Source organism: Arvicola amphibius, chromosome 7 (genome assembly GCF_903992535.2).
Source record: "Arvicola amphibius chromosome 7, mArvAmp1.2, whole genome shotgun sequence".
Classification (NCBI taxonomy): Eukaryota; Metazoa; Chordata; class Mammalia; order Rodentia; family Cricetidae; genus Arvicola; species Arvicola amphibius.
The window spans coordinates 14543901-14570481 of NC_052053.1; the positions used below are offsets into that span (position 1 = coordinate 14543901).

Below are 26581 nucleotides of genomic sequence, written 5' to 3' on the forward strand. Positions count from 1 at the left end.
AAATACTACTTAATTATTTGGCATGTCATATGCTATGGGTGCTATGGCTGTATGCATGTCTGATACTTGGGACTGGAGTTACAGGCAGTTGTGAGTAGTCATGTGGGTGTTGGTACTGAACCCAGGTCTCTGGAAGGGATACTAGTGCTCTTAACTGCTGAGCCTTTTCTCCAGACCCACTTCTCATTTTATTTTTAAAGATTAATTGAGCTTCATGCAAAGAGCTGCTTTTCACACTGAGTTCCCAAACACAATATACAGGATACAAGTATTTATGGGCCTGTTTCAGTTAATTGCCACAAAAGCGCCTCCTTCAAATTCAAAAAAAAAACCCACAATCTTTTGATGGCCATGCTGCAGCATTGCATTTGATTTGGCTTAGGAAGCAGTGGAGTCATCTGTAAGAGGTTAGTAAAACAACTGCAGTGCTAATGGAAGCAGAGCCAAGTGGGCTACTTGTCACTGGTCCAGAATACTTTAACACCAGCAAGAAAACTTTGCTACTAACCACTCTGCATTTTTAATCAATAACATAAACTTATTTGAAATTAAATATAAATAACTTTATTAAAAGTAAAAAACATTAAATTAAATTAATGTTTTAAATTTTATTATATTAATCATATACATACACACACATACTCTAGTGGGTTTTTCCCCCTCATTTGCAATTAGTCAGGCTGCTAGTTAATACAAATATCATACACATCTACCTCTCTTTGAAGAACTTTAGGCCGTCGGGAATTCTATATCAGGTTAAAGGAAAAAGACTAGTTAAGCAACAATATTTAGACATATCAGAAAATAGATGACAACTTCCAGCATTTCCTTCTGAATGCCATAGATTATCTATGCAATATCTCAGCATAATGTAAACCGTTCCCTTTCCATTTCCCTCACTTTTAAACTTACTTGTAAGGAGCCCAGATCATCAGAGCTCGTGCCGGCAAGTGAGTCCCTTTTCAACTCAGGAGCCGTCTCTGGGACTCGCACTCTGACGTAATTTATAAAATGTCGCATATTTGATACCAAGTTACTTCCAGGGAACCAACTGTCATGACAACGTTCTGGTCCACCCATTGATACCTAAGACATAAACAGATGATAGATTGGTAGATTGGTAGATGGATGGATGGATGATAGATAGGATGAATAAATATGTGTACACCAGAAACTTGTCACTTCGAGTCTGAGATACAATGAAGTTCTAACTCAGTGAGTGCTTCTTCATAATTGATGTTCTCACCATAATACCAAAAAATACACAAACAGCTTTCCTTAATTTTTTTCATTTGAATACTAAATCTTCAATTTCAACAGTTCCACATATAATGTAATTCCGTTTAGAGGAAAGCTTCAAAGGACCATATATATTTTAAGAATAAAGGCTTTTTTAGGCCAGAGAGTTGGCTCAGCAGGTACACTATCTGCCAAGCCCTACAATTTAAGTTAAACCACCAGGTCCCATATAGCAGAAGGAAAGAACCAAATCCTGCAAGCTGTCCTCCACCTGCACACGTGCATGTGGTGTGCACCCCACCCAGATGCTAAATAAATATATGAACAGGATCGTCTTGTCAGGTCTTCAAATTTAAGAATTAAGAGCACTGGCTGCTCTTCCAGAGTTCCTGAGTTCAATTCCCAGCAACCACAGGGAGGTTCACAACCATCTATAATGAAATCTGCTTGATGGGGAACTTCAGCCAATCACATTCTGTTTTGGGTGTGTTCCCCTGAGGCCAAAGGAAACATATAAAACATCCAGGTGTGCTTGCCCCTTCCTCTTTGGTTTCCTGCGCTCCTGGCATTCACGGGATCTTTGGTCGTGTAAGTTTTCCCTCAATTATTAAAATCTTTTGAATAGAGCTGGTCTGGTTATTTATTAATCGACCTCGCCCCCTACATCTGCTGCTCTTCCAGAGTTCCTGAGTTCAATTCCCAGCAACCACATGGAGGTTCACAACCATCTATAATGAAATCTGATGCCCTCTTCTGGTGTGCAGGCATACATGCAGATAGAACACTGCATACACAATAAATAAAACAAACAAACAAACAAGTAAATAAATAAGAATACAAAACTAAAAGCTAGAGAGATAGCTCAGTGGTTAAGAGCACCATCTGCTCTCCCAGAAAACTTGGGTTCAATTCCCAACACATTTTAGCAGCTCATGACCATCTCTAACTCCAGTTCTGGGGAACCTGATGCCCTCTTCTGGCCTCCATGGGCACTGCATGTAAGTGATGCCTGGATAAAGGTGCAGGCAATTGTCCATATATAAACAAAGGTAATGTTAGTCTGGTGGTGGCGATGCATGTCTTTAATTCCAACACGCGGGGAAACAGAGGCAGGTGGGTCTCAGTGAGTTCAAGGCCAGCCTGGTCTACAGAGTGAGTTCCAGGACAGCCAGGGCTACACAGAGAAACCTGTCTTAAAAAACCGAAAAAGAAAAAGAAAAAAAATCCAAATTACACTTCTTGAAAAGAACTGCCTGATGGCAGACAGAGGCTGCTCCCTCTTAAATGTTCTAAGACAGAGGCAGTGCTTACCTCTTCCTCAGAATCATCCTCAGCAGAGTTTTCCAAACCTAATTCAATCAGATACAACACCATGCACAGCACATGTTCCGACAGATTCTGATGATCCATTAGAATCTTGAAGAAAAAGAAGAAAACACCTCATAATTAACTTTTTCACATTATATATTGCAGTTAAAGAGATGAAAACAATCTATTACAAACAAAAATCACAATCAGATAATTATCAGATATAAAAATGCAAATCTTAGTGAAATACAGTCTAGAACACTAGGTTTCCTCTGAAGATTATATAGAACTTTTGCTACATTTATTTTTAATGATGTGCATGGGGTGTGTATGCACATAACTGCAGACATTCTCATCAGTCAGAGTCATATATTGAATCCTCCGAGGCTGGAGTCACAGGTGGTTATGAGCTATACAATGAGGGTGCTGAGGGGGCTGGAGAGATGGCTCAGAGGTTAAGAGCATTGCCTGCTCTTCCAAAGGTCCTGAGTTCAATTCCCAGCAACCACATGGTGGCTCACAACCATCTGTAATGGGGTCTGGTGCCCTCTTCTGGCCTGCAGGCATACAGACAGAATATTGTATACATAATAAATAAATAAATTTAAAAAAAAAAAAAAAAAAAAAAAAAAAAAAAAAAAACAATGAGGGTGCTGGAAACTCAGCATCCTCTGCAAGAGCTAAGTGACCAGGCCTACATAGGAATATTATGCAGTATCTGGAAATAGCAGTTTAAAGACTTCCTAAATAAAGAGTACCACATTTAACAGACACAAAAGTCACTAATATAAATACAGCAGTATTTACTTAAAAAATTTACCAAGAACACTTTACATTATAATCTCCTGAAGACAGGGTGCCAAATAATGAGTTAGCTAACTAGCATCACTCATTTAAATGCAATTGTATTTGGCTAACAGCTGAAATCCAACATGAATCATTAATATTAATTCTGTCTTTAACCTTCTTGGCCTCTAAATTTTGTGTGTGACTATATAAATATGTAAGTCAGTGTATGTTTTACATGGTAAGAATGGAAAAAGGAAAATGCAATGAACCTTACCTTATACATAGATCACACAACTCAAGCCTTACTCATTTTCTACAGGATGTAAGGACTGTGATAGCCAGTGATTGGTCTAAAGATATCTGGACTACTACAGGAACAAGATGGCACGCAGCTTGTCCTCATTATAAGTAGGCATGTGACCAAATGAGGGGAAGGACAGAAGGAAGGATTCAGTGAGGAAGTGGCCCTGTCAGCTGAAAAGGATGGTAAGTAAGCTGAGCCTCACAAGAACAGTCCAAAAGAGGTGACAAGGGGAAAAAAACAATTCTTTGTAACTTAAGAGTGCAGACATGCACTGACGGATTTCCTACTATTTGACAATCAGGAGGGTGTCTCCATTGTCTCTTGTAAAACCTCACCCTTAAGTCTGTTTGTACCTACTGAAGCAACAATCTTTGGCCTCATTTTTCCCATACCTAAGGGCAAAGAAGTCCAGAATTATCTGAGATTGGGTTCCCTTGGCATCTGTCATTTGCTTACAACAGGCCTAGCAGCTGGAGTCCCAGCAAACAGCAGGCAGATGGTGCCAAGAGTGCGAAGACTAGAAAGAGGCCATGGGGGAGCCTAAGAGCAGGAGTTGCAGAGGTCACCCTTTCTAGCCCATCGCATCATGGAGGAAAATCAAGGCTCACACCAAACTCAGTTGTCTGAGCACTACACACAGCTCTCAGCCGCCCAGGCCGATGCCTGCCATTTCTGTCTCCTCTCGATAAGAAAGCATTACTGTCTAAATAAAAAAAAAAATTTTGAATTGAAATCCGGTGGTATTACAGATTTAGCCGAGAAAAATAAAAGCTAAAGATCCTGAACAAAACATTGAAGCCATTTTCTGGGAAGTGTCACCATGCTCTTTAGCATCACACATGGTGAGGAACGACGGTGGCGCCGCAAGCGCCTTCTGTAGAGTTGACTCAGCAGAGCACGACAACTAAGTGCGTCAGAAAAGCTGTTATAAACGAAATGTGAAATTTAAAAAAATGGTCATTCGAGTCTTCAAACAACCAAAGCACTCATCTTTCATCTCTGATTAAATTCTTCTAGATTAAGCAAATTTTAAAAGTTGAAAAAGATTAACTTAGAAGAGATTTCCAGTAAGGCTTTCTTCATTTATCACAAGTTCTTAGCTATTATTGAAAACAGTACTCAGGTTGTCTGAACTAGTTGTCTAACCTCAAAAACTCCATCCTCTCATTAAAAACTGAGAATAACACAGAACTAACTGAGAGACTACAATGTCTGTGGTATACAGAATCAGTAACAGGGAAAAGCCTGTACTCAACTTCATATGGAAATGCAAAAGACTCAGGAGAGCCAAAACAACCCTGTACAATAAAAGAACTTCTGGAGGCATCATAATCCCTGACTTCAAACTCTACTACAGAGCTACAGTAATGAAAACACCCTGGTATTGATTGGCATAAGTACAGACAGGAGAAACAATGGAACCAAATAGAAGACCTGGATATCAATCCACACATCTTTGAGCACCTGATTTTTGACAAAGAAGCAAAAAAATATCAAATGGAAAAAAAAGAAAGCATATTTAACAAGTGGTGCTGGCATAACTGGATATCAACATGTAGAAGAATGAAAACAGACCCATATCTATCACCATGCACAAAACTCGAGTCCAAATGAATCAAAGACCTCAACATAAAGCCAGCCACACTGAACCTTATAGAAGAGAAAGTGGGAAGTACAATTGAATGCATTGGCACAGGGAACCACTTCCTAAATGTAACCCCAGCAGCACAGACACTGAGAGAAACAATTAATAAATGGGACCTCCTGAAACTGAAAATTTTCTGTAAAGCAAAGGAGATGGTCAATAAGACAAAATGACAACCTACGGAATGGGAAAAGATCTTCACAAACCCCACAGCAGACAGAGGTCTGATCTCCAAAATATACAAAGAACTCAAGAAACTGGTCATCAAAAGAACAAATAATCCAATTTTAAAAAAGAAAAAATGAAGTGCAGACCTAAACAGAGAATTCTCAACAGAGGAATCTAAAATGGCTGAAAGACACTTAAGGAAATGTTCAACATTCTTAGTCATCAGAGAAATGCCAATCAAAACAACTCTGAGATTCCATCTTACACCTGTAAGAATGACCAAGATCAAAAACACTAATGACAACTTATGCTGGAGAGGTTGTGTGATAAAGGGAACACTTCTGCATTGCTGGTGGGAATGCAAGCTGGTACAACCCCTTTGGATGTCAGTATGGCGATTTCTCAGAAAATTAAGGAACAACCTTCCTCAAGACCCAGTAATACCACTTTTGGGTATATATCCAAAGGATGCTCAATCGTGCCACAAGGACATGTGCTCAATTATGTTCATAGCAGCATTGTTTGTCATAGCCAGAACCTGGAAACAACCTAATGCCCCTCGACTGAAGAAGAGATGGGGGAAATGTGATGCATTTACACAATGAAGTACTACACAGCAGAAAAAAAATAACATCTTGAATTTTGCAGGAAAATGGATGGAGCTAGAAAACATTATTTTGAGTGAGGTAACCCAGCCACAGAAAGACAATCATCACATGTACTCACTCATAGGTGGTTTTTAAACATAAAGCAAAAAAGCCAGCCTACAAACCACAATCCCAGAGAATTTAGACAACAATGTGGACACTAAGAGAGACGTACATATATCTAATCTACATGGGAAGTAAAAAGTAGAAAAAGACAAGATCTCTTGAGTAAATTGGGAGCATGGGGACCTTGGGGGAGGACTGAAAGGGGAAGGGGAGAGGCATGGAGGGGAGCAGAGAGAAATGTAGAGCTCAATAAATATCAAAAAAAGGAAGACATGAATAGAAACACTAACACTAAGAGTTCTACTTAACTAATTAAATCATGCTTTCTTGAATAATTAAAAATTATCTGTACACAGTCAATGGAGATCTATATACAGAATAGAATATTCTCAGTTATCTTTTTAATTTTTCAAATGAAGGAATAAAAATTATACATTTTCTTTATTTCTAATTAGATAACACCTATGCCTATTATTTTATAGATGCTTATGTATTTGAGCAGTATTCTCCAGGTATGATTATCTGATCTTTCATCTCTTATACAGCTTAAATCATTATAAATCCCAGAGTATACATGTGTCTGTACACACACACACACACACACACACACACACCTATACACACACATGTGCAACACTCCATAACATATTTCATGCAACTTCTAGAATACTATAAGACAAGTCAGCTTTGTGACAGAACACCCCAAAAATGAAACAAATTCTAGGTAACAGGAAAATGGAAGCTGTTTCAAGTTTCTAAAGAACCCACATAGAAAATTTTCTTTGTCAAGTTCCTATAAAAGGTAAAAAGCAGAGAAAGCCACTCTAAAGTAAGGTCAACAGTTCACACAATGCTGCCTGTCAAGCAGGAGGCTCGCTGGCTATTTATTCCCTTAGTCCACTATATAATTCCTCAGACAAGTATAACTGCTTCATAATTTTCAATTAGGACTTCAAATACATGTAATCATAACTTATATTCACACAGTAAAAAATTTATAAACACACTTTGCTCTTTATACGTGGTACTTTCATATAAATATTATCATTTAGCATTTTGACTTGAAAAATATGAAAACATATTAGAATCTCAGTCATTCTAATCAAATTCTACTATACCTTGTAGAGCAGAGTGAAGAGCACAATGTGCAAAGTTTTGCAATGCAGAAGTCTCATGAGGCCTTTATAGCTGGGGTGCAATGGTGTTCTTTTCTTATAAGGAGGCCAGGGATTGCCAGGGAACTTCCCACTCTGTTTTAAACTGTAAAAATAAAACAAAATCAAAAGTACATGATAGACTCAAATTTAAACTACAGTTTAAACTGATTTACAGGCATTAATTTCTATCACATCTTCTAAACATTACTAATTGATCATAAATGTTTTAAAAGGCTAGATACTTATTCACTACACAATGAACATTATTTTTTTTCCTTTCCTATTGGATAAAAGTTTATCAAAAAAGCTAGGCTAAAAACTAAAGATAAATATAAAAATACTAACAAAAAGAACGTATAGCAAAGCAATTTCCTCGTCAAACACTTGACAAAATCAGTCATCTCAAAGTGTTCCCACTGCTAGTGGCTGGAAAGCAGATAAAAAGAGGCACATTCTTCTGACCCCCACTAGAGGCGTCAGAGGAAAGGGTCACCAGTAGTCACTGACGCTATGGAGATAGTTTTGAAGTCTTTTGGGCTAGTGAGATGGCTTACTAGGCAAAGACACTTGCCACCAAGCCTAATGTCCCACACAGCAGAAGAGAACTGACTCCTACAGGTTGTCCTCTGGCCTCCACACAACCACCTATGGTAGGAACACGTGGCCACAGGCACACACACTAAACAAATACAATTTAATAAATACAGTATTTCAGTAGTATGTCTACTTGCTCTGCTTTATTGGGCCAAAATTATCTCAGGACCTGTACCTCAAGGCCTGTAGGACAGAGAAAGGCCTGGCTCAAGTTTGAGGGAACCAAGTGTGGAGGAGACAGCAGAAACTAGGTAGAGGCTCCAGCCAGAGGGAGGGCTTGGCTGTCTCTCACTGGCTGGAGGTGCCCCACATCACACCATGTCACTTAGCCTATATAAGTTGATGCTAACAGTAATAAACTGAGTTCCTGCTTTGACTCGACTCCCTAGCACATCTGATTATCCTGCATCATTGGACTGCTGAGCGGGTGGACAGTACACTTACCTTTCCCTGGGGAATAAGGGGGCTAAGGAGGCCTAGCACTGCTTGTGTTTGGATTCACACAAGGCCCAGACATGGAAATGAGATACCTCTATTGCTGAGACCTAGAATATCTTTTACATCTAAATGAGGAGACTAACTCTCAAGGAGATGTGTTTATCTGTATCTGAACAAAGAAACAGGAGGACCCCAGAAAGACAGTAATTACAATCCTACATGCAAATAATAGCAGGCTCAAAGCACAATAAAAAAAATTTTTGAGAAAATTACATAGAAAAGTTGACAGACCCATGTTACTCATAGCTCAAGGGGAGGGGAAAGGAAGAGTTTTAACAAAACAATAAGTCCAAGTCTATGGCTTATTAAGTACATTTAATACATTTATACAAAGTGCACTCAGAGGATTTATAAAAAGTTGCTAAATAATGCAGGATGCCCTGTTCAATAGTCAATAAGAGCTGGAGAGAAAGCCCAGCAGTTTATGGGTCCAGAGTGTGTTTCCCAGCACCCACATCAGGGGTTTAGAACCACCTGTAACTCCGGCTCTAGGGGACCCAACATCTCTCCAGTGCACACACCCCCATGCCTACACATAACTAAAGGCAAAAGAAATTTGTGCAGCAGAGGCTGACATGACGGCTCAGTAAGTAAAAGCACGACCACAGGTCTAGTGACCTGAGCTCTATCCCTGAACCCACATAAAGGTGGAAAAGGAGAACCAGCTTACAAAATTGCCCTCTGAGCACCACACTTCATGGCACGCATGCATCTACACAAAAACATCATACACACATATAGAATATAATTGTAATTGGAAATTTTAAATACACAATGACACTATCAGTATCTGCTGTATCAATAATTATAGGTGGGACAGTAAAAGCTAAAACCAATAAGGGCGTAAGTTGCCCTTACCACTGTAAAGAATTCTGCTGGAAGGATTCCTCTCCCTGAGGACAAAATGTCAAGCACGGTAAAAGGGAGAAGACAATATTAAAGTCATGATTTGAATTTGATTCAAAACCACTAAGCCTTGTGTCTCAGTTTGGGTCTCTATTGCTGTGAAGAAACATCATGACCACGGCAGTCCTTGCCTTGTTTACAGTTTCAGGGTTCAGTCCATTATGATCATGAAGGGGAGCACGGTGGAATGTGGGCAGACATGGTGCTGGAGTTGAGAGTGCTACATCTTGTAGACAACAGGAAGTGAACTGACTATCAAACTGAGGGAAGCTTGAGCAAGAGACCTGAAAGCCCATCCCCATAGCAACATCTTCCTCCAACAAGGCCACACCTGCTAATAGTGTCACTCCCTTTGGAAGCCATTTTCGTACAAACCATCGAACCCTGTCTCCCTCCCATTTGGTTCACAGACTAATGTGAAAGAGGCCATTACCTCTGGGAAGATATTTAAAGATACTTCTCTGAGAAGGTTAATCTAAACAACCAGACACAAGGCTTCTTACAAACCTACCTACAACATAGTCTATGAAAGCTCTTATTCACGGGCACCGGGAAATATCAGAATCTGAGGAATGCCCATGACCTGGAAGCTAGAGATGGAACAGTAGATAGCATGTCTCAGGGGCAAGAGATGCCAGGGAAAGAGGACTAAAGTAAACATCATTGACACGGGATCAAAAGGAGCTGCACTGCGACTGCAGGCACAAGATGGCCCAATGGTAAAGCACTTGCTGCACAACGTGAGGACCTGAGTTTCAACCCTATAACCCACATAAAAGCCAGGAGTGGTAGCACTCTTGTAACTCCAGCACTAGAGGGCAGAGATAAGCAGATCCCAGGGGGATGGTCAACAAAACAGTCAGCTCTAAATTCAGTGAGAGATCCTATCTCAAAATTTAAGATGGAGAAATGATTAAAGAAAACGTCCTAATGTCAACCTCTGACCTCCAGATATGCCTACAAGGGGGAGTACATATACGGGCAGGAACTAAAAAGACAAATGAGACAAATGGAGAAGTATGGAAAGACAAAGAATAAAATAGGAAAGTAGAAAATAATAGTTTAAAAACCGCTTTGGAGATGTGATTTTATGTGACTGTATGAAGTAGTTATCAATAAAAAATTACTTAGACCTAAACAGCTAACGACAGAACATTAATTAGGAGACACATTATCCCTCAAGAAAAGTTCTAAGTCAGTTTGTGCCAACAGGTTTCTCTTCACTAGTAACCATGACACTGGAGTCAAGAAAATCAGGGTGTAGGGATCAGCTGTCAGCAGCAACTCGACCAGTCATTAGGGAAAGCCAAACTCCCTGGAGACAAGACTGTGCCTACTTGAGAATTCTGCTCTTAAAGAGAAAATAATAGGAAGGAAGGAAGGAAGGAAGGAAGGAAGGAAGGAAGGAAGGAAGGAAGGAAGGAAGGAAGGAAGGAAGGGCTCAGAATTATATGAAAAGCTGGCATGGTGATGCATTCCTTTAACCCCAACACTCTGGGGGCAAAGGATCTCTGAATTTGAGGCCAGTTTGTTCTACATAGAAAGAACCTGTATCAAAAAGAAGAAAGAGAGAGACAGAAAGACAGACAGACAACTGCTTTCCTAGCCCAGTGCCTGGCACATAACAACAGACAGACACTATAAAATAAAATTTCCCCCTACCAAACTGTTTATGTGAATTTTTTTTTCTTTTTTTGGTTTGAGACAAGGTTTCTCTGTAGCTTTGGGGCCTGTCCTGGAACTAGCTCTTGTAGACAAGGCTGGCCTTGAACTCAGAGATCCGCCTGCCTCTGCCTCCCAAATGCTGGAATTAAAGGCGTGTGCCACCAAGGCCCTACGTGAAATAATTTTTTAATGATTTGTTTATTCTTATTTTATACGCATTGATATCTTGTCTGCATGGATGTCTATATAAGGGTGTCAGATCCCTGGGAGTTGTAGACAGTTGCAAACTGCCATATGGGTGCTGGAAATTGAACCCAGGTCCTTTGGAAGAGTAGCCAGTGCTGAGCCACAGCTCCAGCCTGTATGTGAAATAATTAAATAGAACTTTCATTAAATTTGTATTAGTTTAATGAATTTAATAAATTTAATAAATTTCTATTAGTTACAAAGTAATAGACTATTAAATTTATTGTATGCTTCCTTATATATTCAAAATGGCTAACATCCATAATCATTGAAAAAGTCATAACAACTTATAGATTTTCCTAGCAAATGTTTCCTTTGAATTTTACATCTTTTAATTTTTGTTAGTTTTGTTGTATTTTGTTTTTCAAAACAGGGCTTTTCTGGAACTTGCTTTGCAGACCAAGCTGGCCTCAAGATCACAGCCTCCGAGTGCTGGGATCAAGTGCTGCCAGCACTGCCCGGCTTATCTTTCAATTTTTACTTTTTCTTTCTTTTTTGATTTGGTTTGCTTGTTCTTTGAGACAAAATCTCGTAATAGTTCTGACTGTCCTTGAAAGGGCTATGTAGACCAAGCTAGCCTTAAATTCACAGAAATATGCCCACCTCAGCCTCCTGAGTGATAGGATTAAAGGTGTGTGTAACCATGCCTGGTATGTTCCAATTTTTCAACATGAACTTTTCAGTTTTACTTGTCTGACAAATACTTACTATATGACTGCCTACTAGGAGACTACATCTAGCTTTATATCAAATTTTTATAAAGATTTTGAGAAAATAAATCTCAGCTAAATTGTTTTTAAAAAAACCTTTAGATAGCATTTTCTCTTAGGTATATTTTAATGAGACCATATCATGTGTTACAATGGAAACTTTCCTATAGAAATACAAACTTTTCCATAATGACATTAACCAACTCCTCAGACTTACAAGGCTGTATATCTGTCCATTGCAGATTGCACATCCCGGCGGTAAACTGTTCGAAGAATGACCATGACGGGGTCAAATTCCTGATCCCAGACTTCAGCTATTAGACAAAAGAAGCAGAAACAGAAACCTGACTTTTTAGGAATAAATCAAACTCAAATTACTTATCAAATTCATTGAGAACATTTTAAATTCAAAAATTGAAAGTTAAATTTAATTAAATTTCCTTAATGAGATCTTGATGCTATGATTACTTTTACTAAGTTAAAAACCATAATTTCAATCTTAGGAATGTCCTCTGGGGTTCTACAAGCCTCAATAAGCAAAAGTTTTATAACATAACAATGCCCCACTATATAATTTAGATTATTGCTGTTGGATTTAAGCATTTGTTTTCTTATTTTCTTGGTAAGGTACATATTAGAAAGAGTGAAATACCTTTAAAATAATTCAACTGTAAAATTATGAAAACTAAAAAATGTACTGATCAGCTGAATTACAAGGTCACTTTATAAGCTGTTGCTTTTTGCCCCTCAGCTAAAAATCAGTGATGATTCTCCTTCCGTTCTGTACAATTAAGAGTCACGATCCCATATACTAAATGTGTACAACTGATGATGCACAGGTTGTTTTTAGTATTAAGTGTATATACAGCATTTTCTTTTAATACTTATATAATTATTTTCAACATGAAATTTTCAGATTTAATAAGTAACTATAAGATACAAATAAAACATATAACCTCATTAATAATCATGTCTGGATAAAGAGATATTAAAAAAATTAACCCACGGGGGAGGGGGGTGGTAAGCAGTAAAACCCTAAGTAAGTAACCTAAGTATGTCTAAAAGGTGTCCCAAGGAGTTGGAAAGATGGCTCGCCAGTTAAAAACACAGTCTGCTCTTCCAGAAGGCCCAGGGTTCAATTTCCAGCACCTACATGATTGTTCACAGATACTTTTAACTCTAGTTCCAGAAGATCTTATGCCTTCTTCTGACCTCCAAAGGCATATGACATACATGTGACACATACTTGGCACACATACATGCATGACAAACACTCATAAAAGTTTTATAATAATTTAAAAAATATGTCACCATCCAGGCAGTGGTAGCACACATCTTTAATCCCAGCAGAGGCAGGTGGATATCTGTGAGTTCAAGGCCAACATGGTCTACAGAGTGAGTTCCAGGACAGCCAGGACTGCACAGAGAAACTCTGTCTTGAAAAAAACAAAAAATAAAAATAAAGAAATAATGGTAACAAAAAAATATATCACATGTGGTGGCTCACACCTTTAATCATAGCATCATGAGGCAGAAGCAGGTGAGCTATGTGGCTTCAAGGCCAGTAAATTCTACATAGGAAGCTCCAGATCATGGTTACATAGTGAGATCCTGCCTCAAAAAATAACTGTTCAGCTCTGAAATCACATATACAAGTAACACTGGGTAGACTAAGCAATTTGTATTTATATATTTATATATATGAGAGAGAGAAAGTAACAATTAAGAGGCCATCAATTTGAGTGAGCAAAAAGGGGAAACATGAGAGGGGTTAAAAAAAAAGAGAAAGGGAGATATTATGTAAATATATTTTAATTTCAAAATGGTTTAAATTGAACATAAATACTAAAATATGACCTGAGAATAATTTTAGAAACAGCATATGTTTCACTAGTTTGGATGGTTTTTCTGCTCTCCACTCTCGCAAAGCCAGACAGAGCTTAATCTCACTTCCCTCTAGCACAGGAACTGTTGAGAGCAGTCCCTCGTCTATCCTGAACTCTACTGTGCACAACAACCATCCACAGAGCTTGTCTATCAAGCAGTTCCCAGATTTTGCCCAGAAAAATTCTGGTGAAAGCAGAGAGGAAATGAGGCATGGGGTGAGCCTGGTGTACCTCATAAAGCATTGTATCATACAGGAAGGCTAGTCCATTCCTAAGTTCTTCTCAACTTCCGAAACAATGTGCTCTTTAAATAATAATAAAGACATACTCCGCTTCTCTTTATTGGGATCATATTCTACCTGGACACTGGATTATTCCTTCGACTTAGGAATGCCACAGTAAACAACACATAAGGCTTTTCTTCTATCCTTTAAATGTAGTACATGCTATATGTAACTTCAAAATGCATACTGAACTTTCATTTACAAAATAATGCTGAGGAGGTCAAAGAATACAAACTTAAACCCTTTCATTTTCTTGATTTTTAAAGAGCAGTAATTGCTTTTTTTTTTTAAAGACTTATTTATTATGTGCACAATATTATGCCTGTATGTATCCCTGCAGGCCAGAAGAGAGCACCAGATCTCATTACAGATGGTTGTGAACCACCATATGGTTGCTGGGAACTGAACTCAGGACCTCTGGAAGAGCCATTTCTTCAGTTCCAACCCTATCAAATTTTTAATGTGAAAAGCAGTGTTTTTTTCTATTAAGACCTCTCTGCCAATCAAAATCCCACCTATTTTTCACTCTTGTCAATCAAATCATATAAAAACATAAGAGGAAACCCTTAGAAAATCAACCACTTAAGGGAAAGACCTCTGTAAATTTAAACTTATTATGCTGAAAGAACCATCAGCATCCTATACAGACTTTACCTGTCTCAGGTTAAAAGTTAGTGAGCTCAGCATTAGGGGAAATGCCTTGAATCCCAGCACATGGGAGACAGAGGAAGTAGATCTCTGTGAGTTTGAGGCCAGTCTGGTGGATACAGCAAGTTCCAGGTCAGCCAAAGTTACATAGTAAGACTTTGTCTTTAAAAAAAAATTCAACAGGGGCTGGAGAGATGGCTCAGCAGTTAAGAGCTCTGGCTGCCCTTCCAAAGGACCCAGGTTTAATTCCCAGCACCCACATGGCAGCTCACACTGTCTGTAACTCCAGTTCCAGCTCTGACATCCTCACACCAATGCACATAAAATAAAGAAATAATTTTTTTTAAATTCAACAAAATAAATGAATAAATATAATGAAAACTGCTTCAAATTAAATTTTAAAAGATACCTTCTTTCTTTTATAATTTATGGTTCATTTATGTTAGTGGTCACTTACAGAATGAACTAGAGCTCCTAGCTAAGGCTGTTTTTGTAACAATCATTTTAGAAGACCATAATATAACATGAATACTTTCTGTTGTTATTTGAGACAAGGTCTCTTTATTATGTAGCCCTGGTTATCCTGGAACTAGCTATGTAGACTGAGCAGGCCTTGAATTCATAGAGATCCACCAGCCTCTGCCTCCTAAATGGAAGGAATACCACTGTTAAATATAAAAAAAAAACATACATTTATGATAAATCTGGCAGAAGAATATCAAACCTGAATTAATAAAAGGTTACTGTGTTAGGGGTAAAGTCAGTAAGTTCTTGTTTTAGAGTACAAGGATCTGAGTTCCACCCAAGAACACACATGAAAAGGCCAGGTGGCATGCACTTCCAACCCCAGAGCTAAGGAGGTGGGGACAGGCACATCTCTCGGGCCCTCAACCAACAATCAGCCTGTGAAGTGAGATCCGGTTTCACTGAAAGAGCTGTTGCAAAGAACAAGGTGAACAGCTGGAGGAATGAACAACACATTCAAAGCTGACCTCTGGCTCTATGAATACACACACCCATACAAACACGCATGCACACTAAATAAGTAAATACACAAACAAGCATTTTCTTTCAGTGTACACAGGAAAGAATTTATTTACATGTGTAAACATACCTTTAGGAGTATACATGCCTTGTTGCATAGAGCCTCCAGGTTCAAAAACAGGAGCCTTAAAATCAGCTACAGCAGATAAAACTGATTCAAAGCTGTAACTTCCAGGAATAATGCCACTTTTGGGGTTGGGATTTTCTGGGATATGATGCATTTGTCAAGAAAAAACAATGACTAGGACAAGCTTTAAAGACTGCAAATTACTCACTTCTAATTTTACCAAAATAGAAAATGACTAGCCGTAATGTATAAGGTTGGCCACAAGAGGGCCACATAATCGATCAGTATTAACTTTATTATGATGTCTTTTTCAATAATTTAAATCTAGGAGCTAGTTAATAAACTATACAGTGAAGTAGTCCCAAGCATACTTTCCCCTGAATAAATTCATCAAACTACATCAAATGAGAGGAAAAGCAATTTTAATATCTCCATTTTCATCAATGTATAAATATGCTATACCCTTCTTCAGAAACCCAGAAAGAGCAGGGCAGTGGTAGCACACATTTAATCCCAATATTCAGGAGGCAGAGGCAGGTGGATCTGTATGAGTTCGAGGCCAACCTGGTCTACAGAGCAAGTTTCAGGACTGTAAGAGCTACATAGAGAAACCCTGTCTCAAAAACCCACTACTAAACAATAAGTTCAACACCAAGGATCATGCTGCCAGTAGGCAGAGGATAATTCATAAACTTGAAAATTCAAGACCCAATTCTAAAAAAATCTTGAGGATGTTTAAAACCCTAATGGTAATTATAAAGACTCTCTCTAAGCTCTATGCATTCCAGGCTAGCTACATAAGGTTCCATTTACAAAATGTTCAGCTTCTTCTCCCTAATACTGTTTTAGAGGATTGGGTCCTATGTGTCCAGAACTATCAGTTCTGAGGTCAACCTGAGGTCTAAAAAAATCTTCCTGAGAGACAGTAAGAGGAGACAAACACTTACCACCTGCCCGCACATATCCTTCAGCAAACAACAGAGATTTTTCTCCCTTTTCTTTTTTCGTATTTTCAAGTTTAAAAAAAAAAATCTTTAAAAATTGAGACATTTTTAATCCACAAAAGTAATTTTTACCACAAGCACAAAATTACAGTTTTAAAGGATATGAGGTCAAGCAAAGAGCTATGTGTCCTGTCATTCATACACAGCTGGGCCACCATCTCTGCCCTGAGAATCTCATCATCAGACATTCCTAAAATTATTAAAAACAGAATTAATCTATATAGAGATGCATTATAAAAATTCATCACATATTTTATGATAATGATCTACAAAATGTGAAATGCCTTAAGATAAAGAGTAACAAGTACAAAGCCCAAATTGAACTGCAGTTTCACTGCCTTGATATTGCTGCTCCTGTAAGCAAGAACTTTTTAAAGATTATTCTAAACCATGTGTGAATTGTACATGTCAAGATTTTAAAGGTATGTTTAAATATATCCACATCCATAAACCCAATACTAACAGAGGACTAGAGAAGAGAAAGAAACAGTCATTGATATCACAATTCATGGTTTACCTAAGTGTAAGCGAAGACTCAGAAGAATCACAAGGAAGGTGAGTGCGCCCTCCAGCATTGACCGCTCATGCTCCACATCAAGTATGGTATTGTGGTGCTGGGAAGCCATGGTCAGTAAGTCCACCACCTTAAATCTAGAAGAAGAAATATTGCAAATTCATTTTTAGAGAATAAAACAAAATTAAGTTCAATTCCCGATACCTCCTAATACCTGTCTTATTATGCATATGCTTACCTTTCAAAGACAGACGATATAAAGTAATCTGGATCAAGTCTAGAAGCACAGACCTTTAAAACACAAGGAAAACTTTATTTCTCACATTTAGTGTTGCTTCTTAGATTAGTCATGTTTTTAAATTTTCTGTTTTCTTCTACAAGCCATAAGACACACAAAACGAGAAAAAGCATCGAAGTCTTATATACTAATGATAGCTGGGGATACCTAATTCCTCAACAGTAGAAAATCCATGTAGGAATGCAGTCCCACACAAGTGTCCACCCAGTTCATCTAACTCTCATGTGAATGCAGTGTCTCCCAAGCCCTCAATGAATCTAAGGCTGCATGCAGCACAAGTAGGTATAGCACTTACGCTGCAAAGCCTGCCAGAACTATTTAAACTCCTTCCTCCATTCTATCTGGTCTTTCCTACGGAAACCCTCAGAACAGTACTTGCCTGGGCTTTCTCCAGGCTCCTGCTTCTGCCTCTTAACTAAAACGTGATGCTTCCCTTGTGGTTCATATGGTACAGCATCCTTCCTTTGGGAAACTGAAGTAACATATTCTTTTCTCAGTGAACTAAGTTCTCCCATCATCACTGTTACTTCCGTGAATTAAGGTACCAGGCACAACAAGGCACTTATAAAGCACAACATCTGAAGATCAAGGTGGCTCACCTGTAATAAGTAAATGTCTGGATCAATCATGGAATTGCAGAAATGAGACTGGACATAGGTCATGGCTTGTCCTTTGATTTGCAGACCATTTCGTACCCACATGTTGCTATGAATTTCAGCAAGACTAGCCTAACAAAAAGTGAATTAAAAATATATCATCTAAATTCAGTAAAATATATTGTATCAAGCAATTATTTAAAATGTTGACTTAATCATAATACAAGCTTAGCATTCTGTCCAACATTATTCAGTTTAAATACACTTTTTTGTTTGCTTGTTTTAGTTTTGCTTTTATATTTAGGATAGGGTCTCACTACATAGCCCAGGCTGACCACAAATTCACTATGCTCCTCAGGTTAGCCTCTCTCTGTTCCACTATGTAGACTTATTTTTAAATATCCAAACTAATGACTGTATTTTATATAGTTCTCATCATTGAAGTTTAAGAATGAGCTAGTTTTCACTATGGTCTCTGGATTCATCTATAGTAACTTCACTAAAATCTTTTTGAGAATTCAATGCTTATTTTTCATTCTATTTTTCCTTCAATTCTCGCCATACAAAATATACACATAATGCTTAAAGAACGACCATAAAACAAATCTATTTGGTCAAGGTCGATGAATACACTCTATTTTAGCTCAATCTAACTCAACTTTCAACCTAAAAAAAAAAATCTCATAAATAAATGGAACTAAAATCAAACCTCAGATTAGAAATTGTTCTTATTCTATTAGAACTTAATTCTTCATGTCAGCATCAACTAAAAGAGGATGAGACTACAAGAAATCCCATTCACAGTGTTCTAGAAGCCACATACATACTTGAATTTGGAGGGGATGAATCATCAGTTTCATTAACATCTCCTGATCCGGCAAAAGGGAATCCAAATCTAATTCTTGACATTTCACAGCCTAAAAAAATCCATGATTAGAATGTTAGTAATTCAATATTCTCCCTAAATTACAAACAACACCACCAGGGGAATTTGTGACTGACAGTCTCACCTTACTTAAAAACATAGCATAATAGCGATGCAGTGGCAGGTGAAAGCTGACCTGGTTAGGTGCTGGCTGCAGTAAACAAAGTACACAAGTCAAAGAAGGTTTAGCACATGTTCCAAGGCTTTAACATTGTAGACACAGTCCCACCTAGATTAACTCCTACACTCGTTTTTAATCAGCACTTAAAACCTTAGAAGCTTTGAAAAGACCATCTCAGCAATAACTTCTGCAGTTACAAATACCAAATTAGAATAATTTCTTTGGTGTTAAAATGTAAGTTTGACCTCATCACTATAGATGTAGCTATAAAAATACAGACAGATGCAGATTTATCTATATTCCTATCTACACTCTTACTGCTTAGTTAACCCCAGGAAGAAGGAAAGTCCACAGCATGAACACAACTACACCCAATTCTTGCTTTCTAAACACTTTTCTCCACTAGAAATCACCAGACAGTCTTACAAATGTTGACTCCAGGAAAGGAATGGGAAAACTATACAATAAGCCTAAAACATCTGAAGGGACATAAAGCACGGACGTGGACACAGAAACCAACTTGCAGGGGTCCTCACTGGTATCAAGTTCAATACAACTATCTGAAACAATCTGAGCATCAAACAGATAGAGCACCCTGAGTAAAACAGAAATTATGAACCCCTACCATATAAAAGTAGGTTAGTGAACTGAAAACTGAATGAGAACATAGAAATATTTGCATAGTTTCAAGGTGTATCCTCACAAAAGATCTTATTACAGTGAGAAAAAGAACTTCATGTTGAAGCAGCCCAGCAACAATCATACTGAGTGCGTGATCACAGTGAACAAGCACTGGGACAGACACGTCACAGACCATCAGACTAGACACAACGAAAGACTCCAACAGTCTTTCTGGAATGTTCCTGGAAAATATATATAATCTGAATTTAATAATGAGGCAAACCTAAACTGAGGCTACTACACTACAAGATAACTAACCTTTTTATTTTTTATTATTTTTTTTTATTATTTTTGAAGGATGACAAATAATCTATGCCTTTCAAACTGCCACTCTCTAGAAAGATAAAGAAACATTAAGTGTTCCAGAAAGAGATCTGAGATACGGTAACAAAATTCACCAAGTGACTGAACCCCAAGAGGAGCATCAGTAAGAACTGGAGAGATAGTAAAATGTACATGAGAACTATACTCCAGCTCCCCAGAACTCAGGTCAAAAATGTCAGGTATCCTGTTACTTCCCTATAATCCCAGCACTGGGAAGAGAAGAGGAAGGCAGATCCTAGAAGATCCTAGAGCTATCCAATCAGACTGGCCTACTTGGTGAGCAGCCTGACAATGAGATCTTGTCTCAAAAACAAGGTGGACAGCTCCTAAGGAATGACACTCAAACTTGATTGTGACATCCACAGGCATTTGTGTGATTTGCATGTACATATGTATGTGCGCGCGCACACACATGCATGTGCACACACACACAAAATATATATATATATCAACTACTAAGACAAATGTTTTCTAAAAATTAGATTCTTAGACGACATGAATTGCTATAAAGTTATATTCCGCTAATGTAAGTGAATATTCTAACTTACAGTGAGTGCATATTAAAGCTTTGGGTAGAAATGGGGATAGAATCAGTAACTCGGATTTTAGAAAAGAAAGTTCTTTGTATTCCTAACTTTTCTAAATTTCTTACTGTATTAAAAAATTTTTCAGAAAAACAAACTATATATGAAGATGCCCATGACTTTTGTATGCTAAATTTTAAAAAAGAATTCACCACCTTTACACACATGCACAACCGGAGTCCTACCTGTACAAGGTTCAGAACTTAAATTGGGGAGTTGGGCAATTGGGGAGCACTGTCTAGTCTTTCTTCTGCATTGTGTGTTCTGAGCTACTTCTAATAAAAGGAGTGACTTCTTCAATGCCAACAGAGTGTGCCCTGTGCCAGCTCTGTTCATTATTAATAAAACACACCTTGGTTCCAGCCATTCTTCCATTCTCTATCAAGAACACTGCTCAAATAATAAAACTGGAATATACTTTTTATTAACTTCTTCTGCCCCATTCACATTTATGTCAACACTTTTACTTCTTCAACTGAAGCTAATTTTCTCTTCTGAGAAATGACACATATAAACTTAAAATGGAAAAAATATGCTTCTGTCCTCTAGGATATAAGCAAACATAATTAAGGTACTCTGCAATTTCCAAGATGTCAAAGGACTAGCCGTCCCTTTTCCATTTGCTCTGTGAAGTCTTTATGATACTAATTCTTCTACTCTAAACCCCATAAAAAAATACTCATAATTTTCAATGTTAAATGAAATCTAACACTTTTTCCTTAAATGCTTTTATATATGCCAAAACAACCACCCATACCTAGACAGGCTAGAGACGCAGTTCAGTAGGGCAGCACTTGTCTAGTGTGCACAGAGTCCTGGATTCAATCCCCAACAAAACAAAATTTTAAGCATTTTTTATACAAAATATACATAAACATACCTCATCTACAAAGTTAATAGCATCAAACCAATCTTGAAGTGCTTCAAGGCAGTACCTTACAACATTTCGGGTATACTCTTGAGTTTCCTTTAGAACGAAAAAAAGTTACGAAATTTCATAGTACATAAACATGCATATTTTCAACATTAAATTACATGTAATAATAATTATAAGCATTGCATATATAATGGTAAAATGTGTATATTTTCAAGATAACCTATATTTTCTGTTTCAAGAAACCATTCCTTCATAAACTAAAAGTGGGAACCAATGACAATTATGTAAATTACCGAGTACAATGTGCTGCCTTCTATATATTCTTGAAATTGAAGCGAAGTTGGCAAAAACTTTAAATAAATTAAATGCAAGTTCTATTTCAATGGCTCCCCCAAAATATTACAAATTCATTGCTATTATTACTATTACTCAATAAAGTCTCTTTGTAGATGATGAAAAAGTACTAGACAGAAATAATGGTGATGTCTAAAAATCACCTGAAAATGGTTAAAGAGCAATTTTCAATGGCTATTACAGACAATAAAAAGAAGGCTACAATATATACGTGCTAGAATTTGCCTGTAATATCTTGGTTTGGAAGAAGAAACGGTGCAAGCCATTTACAGCATGAGGGCTGTGAAAAGCAATTCAATGTCTTATAGTAAAATGGATCCACTCAGTTAAGTTCTAAGTTAGATGAAAATGTGACTCTAAAGAAGGCTCCTATTTAAAAAAGAACTATATATGCAAGGACTGAAATAAAAATCTCTTCCCCCTTCTCTCCAAAAGTATGTGTAGTTCCCGGAAGATACTGGGAGGTCAGAATTGGAAAGTAAATGGTTATTTTGGTGGACAAGACAATGTTCTATAGTTAGTGTAGTGTGGTTGCACAACTTTGAAAATACACTATTAACAACTGAGTTTTATAATTAAAATGGCTAGAACAACAAATTTAACTAAATTAAGACCATTATGAAATGTACTTCAGGAAGCAATGTATAGCATAGAAGTGCATGAAGCATCTAAGTCAGTGGCTCAACCTCCATAGCTACCTATATAAACCACCATGCCTTCAAAACCCAAGGCAAATCTTACATTCCTTCCTTTCTTTTCCTGAGACAGAGTCTCATGTATCCCAGGCTGGCCTTGAACTCCTGAGCCTCTGCATCCACCACACCACACTCCCCATTCAGTCTTCATTTCTCCTTTACCTTGCTCTTCTCCACGTCCTGTCACTTCTTCCACGACATTATCAATAGGTCCTCGCCTATTTTGCTGCCACCATCCAGTCCAAACATCACTTATCTGGTCACCTTGCCAACAGCCTCACTCTGTCCCAACCTATCCTGTATAAGATTTATCTTTATAAAAATATTATCTTACACATTCTGCTCTCCATTTCTCACTGAAAAAAATTTAATGACACTGACAAGTTAATAATAAATAATCTGTCTTAAACAAACTAAAATGGAAGTTAATTCATGTATAAAGAAACTTTGAAGGTCCAGAAAGAAAGAAGGTTCTGTAGGTAAAGGCAATGGCCACCAAGCCTGACCGAGCTCACCAGCCAGGACTCCAATCGTGGAAGAAGAGAACTGACTCCTGATCTCCACATCCACCCTGTGGTACACTCGTACACATTCAACACCCTCCAACAATCAGCCAGTCGGTCAATCAAAAATAGATAAAGTGTAAAATAAGGTTTATTTTTTAAGAAAAAGAAACTTTGAAAACCAAATATACCACTTTCAAAGTCTGAACAGGCTGTTACCTGAGTGTCTAAACAACAAAACTTTACCACAGAACAACTTAGCCAAGGCACCGAGAGTGCTTCTGAAGATGGCCTATTAATTCCATTTCCAAATGTAGTGTATTTCAATACTGTGTTCAGTTGATCTCTTCTCAACCTCCCACGTACATTCCCCACCTTAGTGTACATACTGATTGATATTCATCATTTTATAACCTGCTAGAAGCAACTTTAATTCTGTCTGTAAGATGGGCATAACCCAACCTACCTCCCAGTAGTCATGAAGATACAAGCGAAATTATGCGCATAAGATGCTCTATGTCTGTCTAGCACTAGGTCTCATTAGCAAGTAGTGGTATGTGCCAAGAATCAAGGAGAGATTCATTGAATCTGCAGTAACCAAATATGCCACTAGATGGAAGCAATTATACAAAGCAATAAATCATATGAATCACAACTTGTTTAATTCTTAATCCTTTATTTTTATATTTTATAATGGAAAATGTAGATAAAAAATAGATGCTTAACTTTAAATAGAATTGTTTGTTCTAGTTTCTATTTCTAAAAACTGTCAGGACTGCTAAAAACAGCTCTGGCCATTCTCACTGAAAAATAAATAACAATAATTTGGTAAAAAGCACTGGCTCTGAAATCAGAGAGACATGCTTTCAGATTCAGCTTCTACTTGTAGCTTGGTGAAACAAGAAAGTTGTCTAATCTCTGAAGGAAAGGGCTGATGCTTCCTAAGAGATGCTCTGAAAGTATCTACAGAATGCCTAGCACAGCATCTGGTATCATCTTGATGCTCATCAGGAAAACACCTCTCTAGAAACTGAATGCTTCTTTAACTGAAAAGTCACTCTCTGGGTTACTGCAAAGACTACAAAATAAATTCAACAGGACTGTTTTCTCAGTCTTCTATACCTCTTAGATTAAGGGAAACTTATATAGCATACTATGATTCTGGCCTTCAGAGACAAAAAATAAACCATTGCTTAGAACCAATGATTTATCACACAGATAAATATAAATCCAGCTTCACAATCCAAATTCACCCTAAGCAAAACTGACCAAATAACCTGCCTAAAACTTTCACCTCCGTGGGTCAGTCTACCTTCCTGCATCACTGCGCTGCTGACAAGGCCTCCTCCTCTGTGTCTCCTCCTCTCCCTTCTCTCTTCACGGTTCATGTCTCATCTCCCCTCGTGATCCCATTCTCTACAGCACTAAACATAATCTACATGCCAAAGGACTTAAAGCGTACAGCCTCAGTCCAGGTCTCTCTCATCAGCGAGAGCCTCACAGCGACTGTCTTCTCACGGTTTCCATCAGGACATCTCACAGACATGTCACACACCTCTAAAACTAACTCCGCCCCTCCTTCTGTCACTCTGCCCACCTCTGTACACATTATCTGACAGTCAAGTCTTCTCAACAAAAATATACATCACCAAGTCTATTAATTATGTCTCTACAATACATTTTGAATATTCAAAATACGTATCTTGAATATGACAATTTCATGTTTATGCTTATGATCTCATGTTTAAACTATTATTGTGACATCATTTAAATTAACTTGAATTTATTTATAGAGTAAAATGTGACATTTTGATGTGTGTGTACACAATGAATGATTATATAAAGGTATCGACAATCATCTCAGATGCTTATCTTTTTTATTTCTTAAGATTTATTTTTTTAGCCGAGCAGTGGTGGCGCACGCCTTTAATCCCAGCACTTGGGAGGCAGAGGCAGGCGGATCTCTGTGAGTTCGAGACCAGCCTGGTCTACGAGAACTAGTTCCTAAACAGGCTCCAAAGCCACAGAGAAACCCTGTCTCGGAAAAAAAAAAAAAAAAGATTTATTTTTTATTATTTTTAGTTATGTGTAGGTGTGCCTGCATGTGAGTGCAGGTGCCCAAAAGCATCAGATTCCCCTGGAGTTTTAATTACAGATGTTGCTAGCTGCCTGATGTGAGTGGTGGGAACCAAACTCAGGTCTTCTAGAAAAGCAAGTGCTCTTAACCACTGATTCCTCTAGCCCCCTTAGGTCAAAAGGAGGAGGAGGAGGAGGAAGAGGAAGAAGAGATGGAAGAGAAAAAAGAGAAATGGTATTTTGTGAGGTTTTTTTAATAATGAGAGTATTCAAAATCTATTTTTTTAGAGAATTTGAAATAGTGAGGTAGGCACAGAGCGATAGCTCATCATGTAAAGGTGCATGCCTCCAACACCTAATGATGTAAGTTTGATCTCTGGACCCGTATGATAAAAGGAGAGCATCAATTCCAGCACACTGCAATCTGATCCTCACATGTGAGCCATAGGATGTGCATGCCTATGTATACTAAGTTTAAAAATTTGTCAAATTTTTAAAAAGAAAAATGTGCAAATGTTAAAACAAATCCCCCCCAAAAAAAGTTTGAAATATACACTTTATTAATGTTGATCACCATGCTAAGCTTCAAATCTCAAAAATATTCCTTTGGTCAGTTTTAAGCCTTGTAATCATTGGTCAAAATCTCCCCTTTTATTTATTTAATTTTTTCTTTTTTCTTTTTTGGTTTTTCGAGACAGGGTTTCTCTGCAGCTTTTTTAGAGCCTATCCTGGAACTAGCTCTTGTAGACCAGGCTGGCCTCGAACTCACAGAGATCTGCCTGCCTCTGCCTCCCGAGTGCTGGGATTAAAGGCGTGCGCCACCACCGCCCGGCTCAAAATCTCCCCTTTTTCCAAAGTTCCCTCACTATCAGTTTCCAGAGAGCATGGTTCTTCTCCTCACCTCTAGAAGTGCTTTTTTTGTTTGTTTGTTTTTTGTTTTGTTTTGTTTTGTTTTTTTGTTTTTTTTTTTTCGAGACAGGGTTTCTCTGCAGCTTTTTTAGAGCCTGTCCTGGAACTAGCTCTTGTAGACCAGGCTGGCCTCGAACTCAGAGATCCGCCTGCCTCTGCCTCCCGAGTGCTGGGATTAAAGGCATGCGCCACCACCGCCCGGCCTAGAAGTGCTTTTTAAGAATCAGAAGTGAAATATCCATGAAATTG

General features: G+C 38.0%; 1 protein-coding gene across 6 annotated transcripts in view; it reads right to left on the bottom strand.

Moving 5' to 3' along the window:
* Window positions 1-26581, bottom strand: part of Ubr3 (ubiquitin protein ligase E3 component n-recognin 3) — a 134992-nt gene that overhangs the window by 63779 nt on the left and 44632 nt on the right. For 3 of the 6 annotated variants that reach the window (XM_038335827.1, XM_038335828.1, XM_038335826.1), the window contains exons 11-23: window positions 21799-21885; window positions 19294-19359; window positions 19111-19200; window positions 18287-18415; window positions 17628-17680; window positions 17393-17526; window positions 16980-17065; window positions 15875-16016; window positions 12160-12256; window positions 7285-7426; window positions 2551-2655; window positions 913-1086; window positions 714-746 (exon numbers count right to left, since the gene is read on the bottom strand). In XM_038335827.1, the coding sequence (XP_038191755.1) occupies window positions 714-746; window positions 913-1086; window positions 2551-2655; window positions 7285-7426; window positions 12160-12256; window positions 15875-16016; window positions 16980-17065; window positions 17393-17526; window positions 17628-17680; window positions 18287-18415; window positions 19111-19200; window positions 19294-19359; window positions 21799-21885 (1338 nt within the window). The remainder of the gene's footprint in view (window positions 1-713; window positions 747-912; window positions 1087-2550; window positions 2656-7284; window positions 7427-12159; window positions 12257-15874; window positions 16017-16979; window positions 17066-17392; window positions 17527-17627; window positions 17681-18286; window positions 18416-19110; window positions 19201-19293; window positions 19360-21798; window positions 21886-26581) is intronic. The other 3 variants (XM_038335831.1, XM_038335830.1, XM_038335829.1) reach the window with 1 other exon arrangement.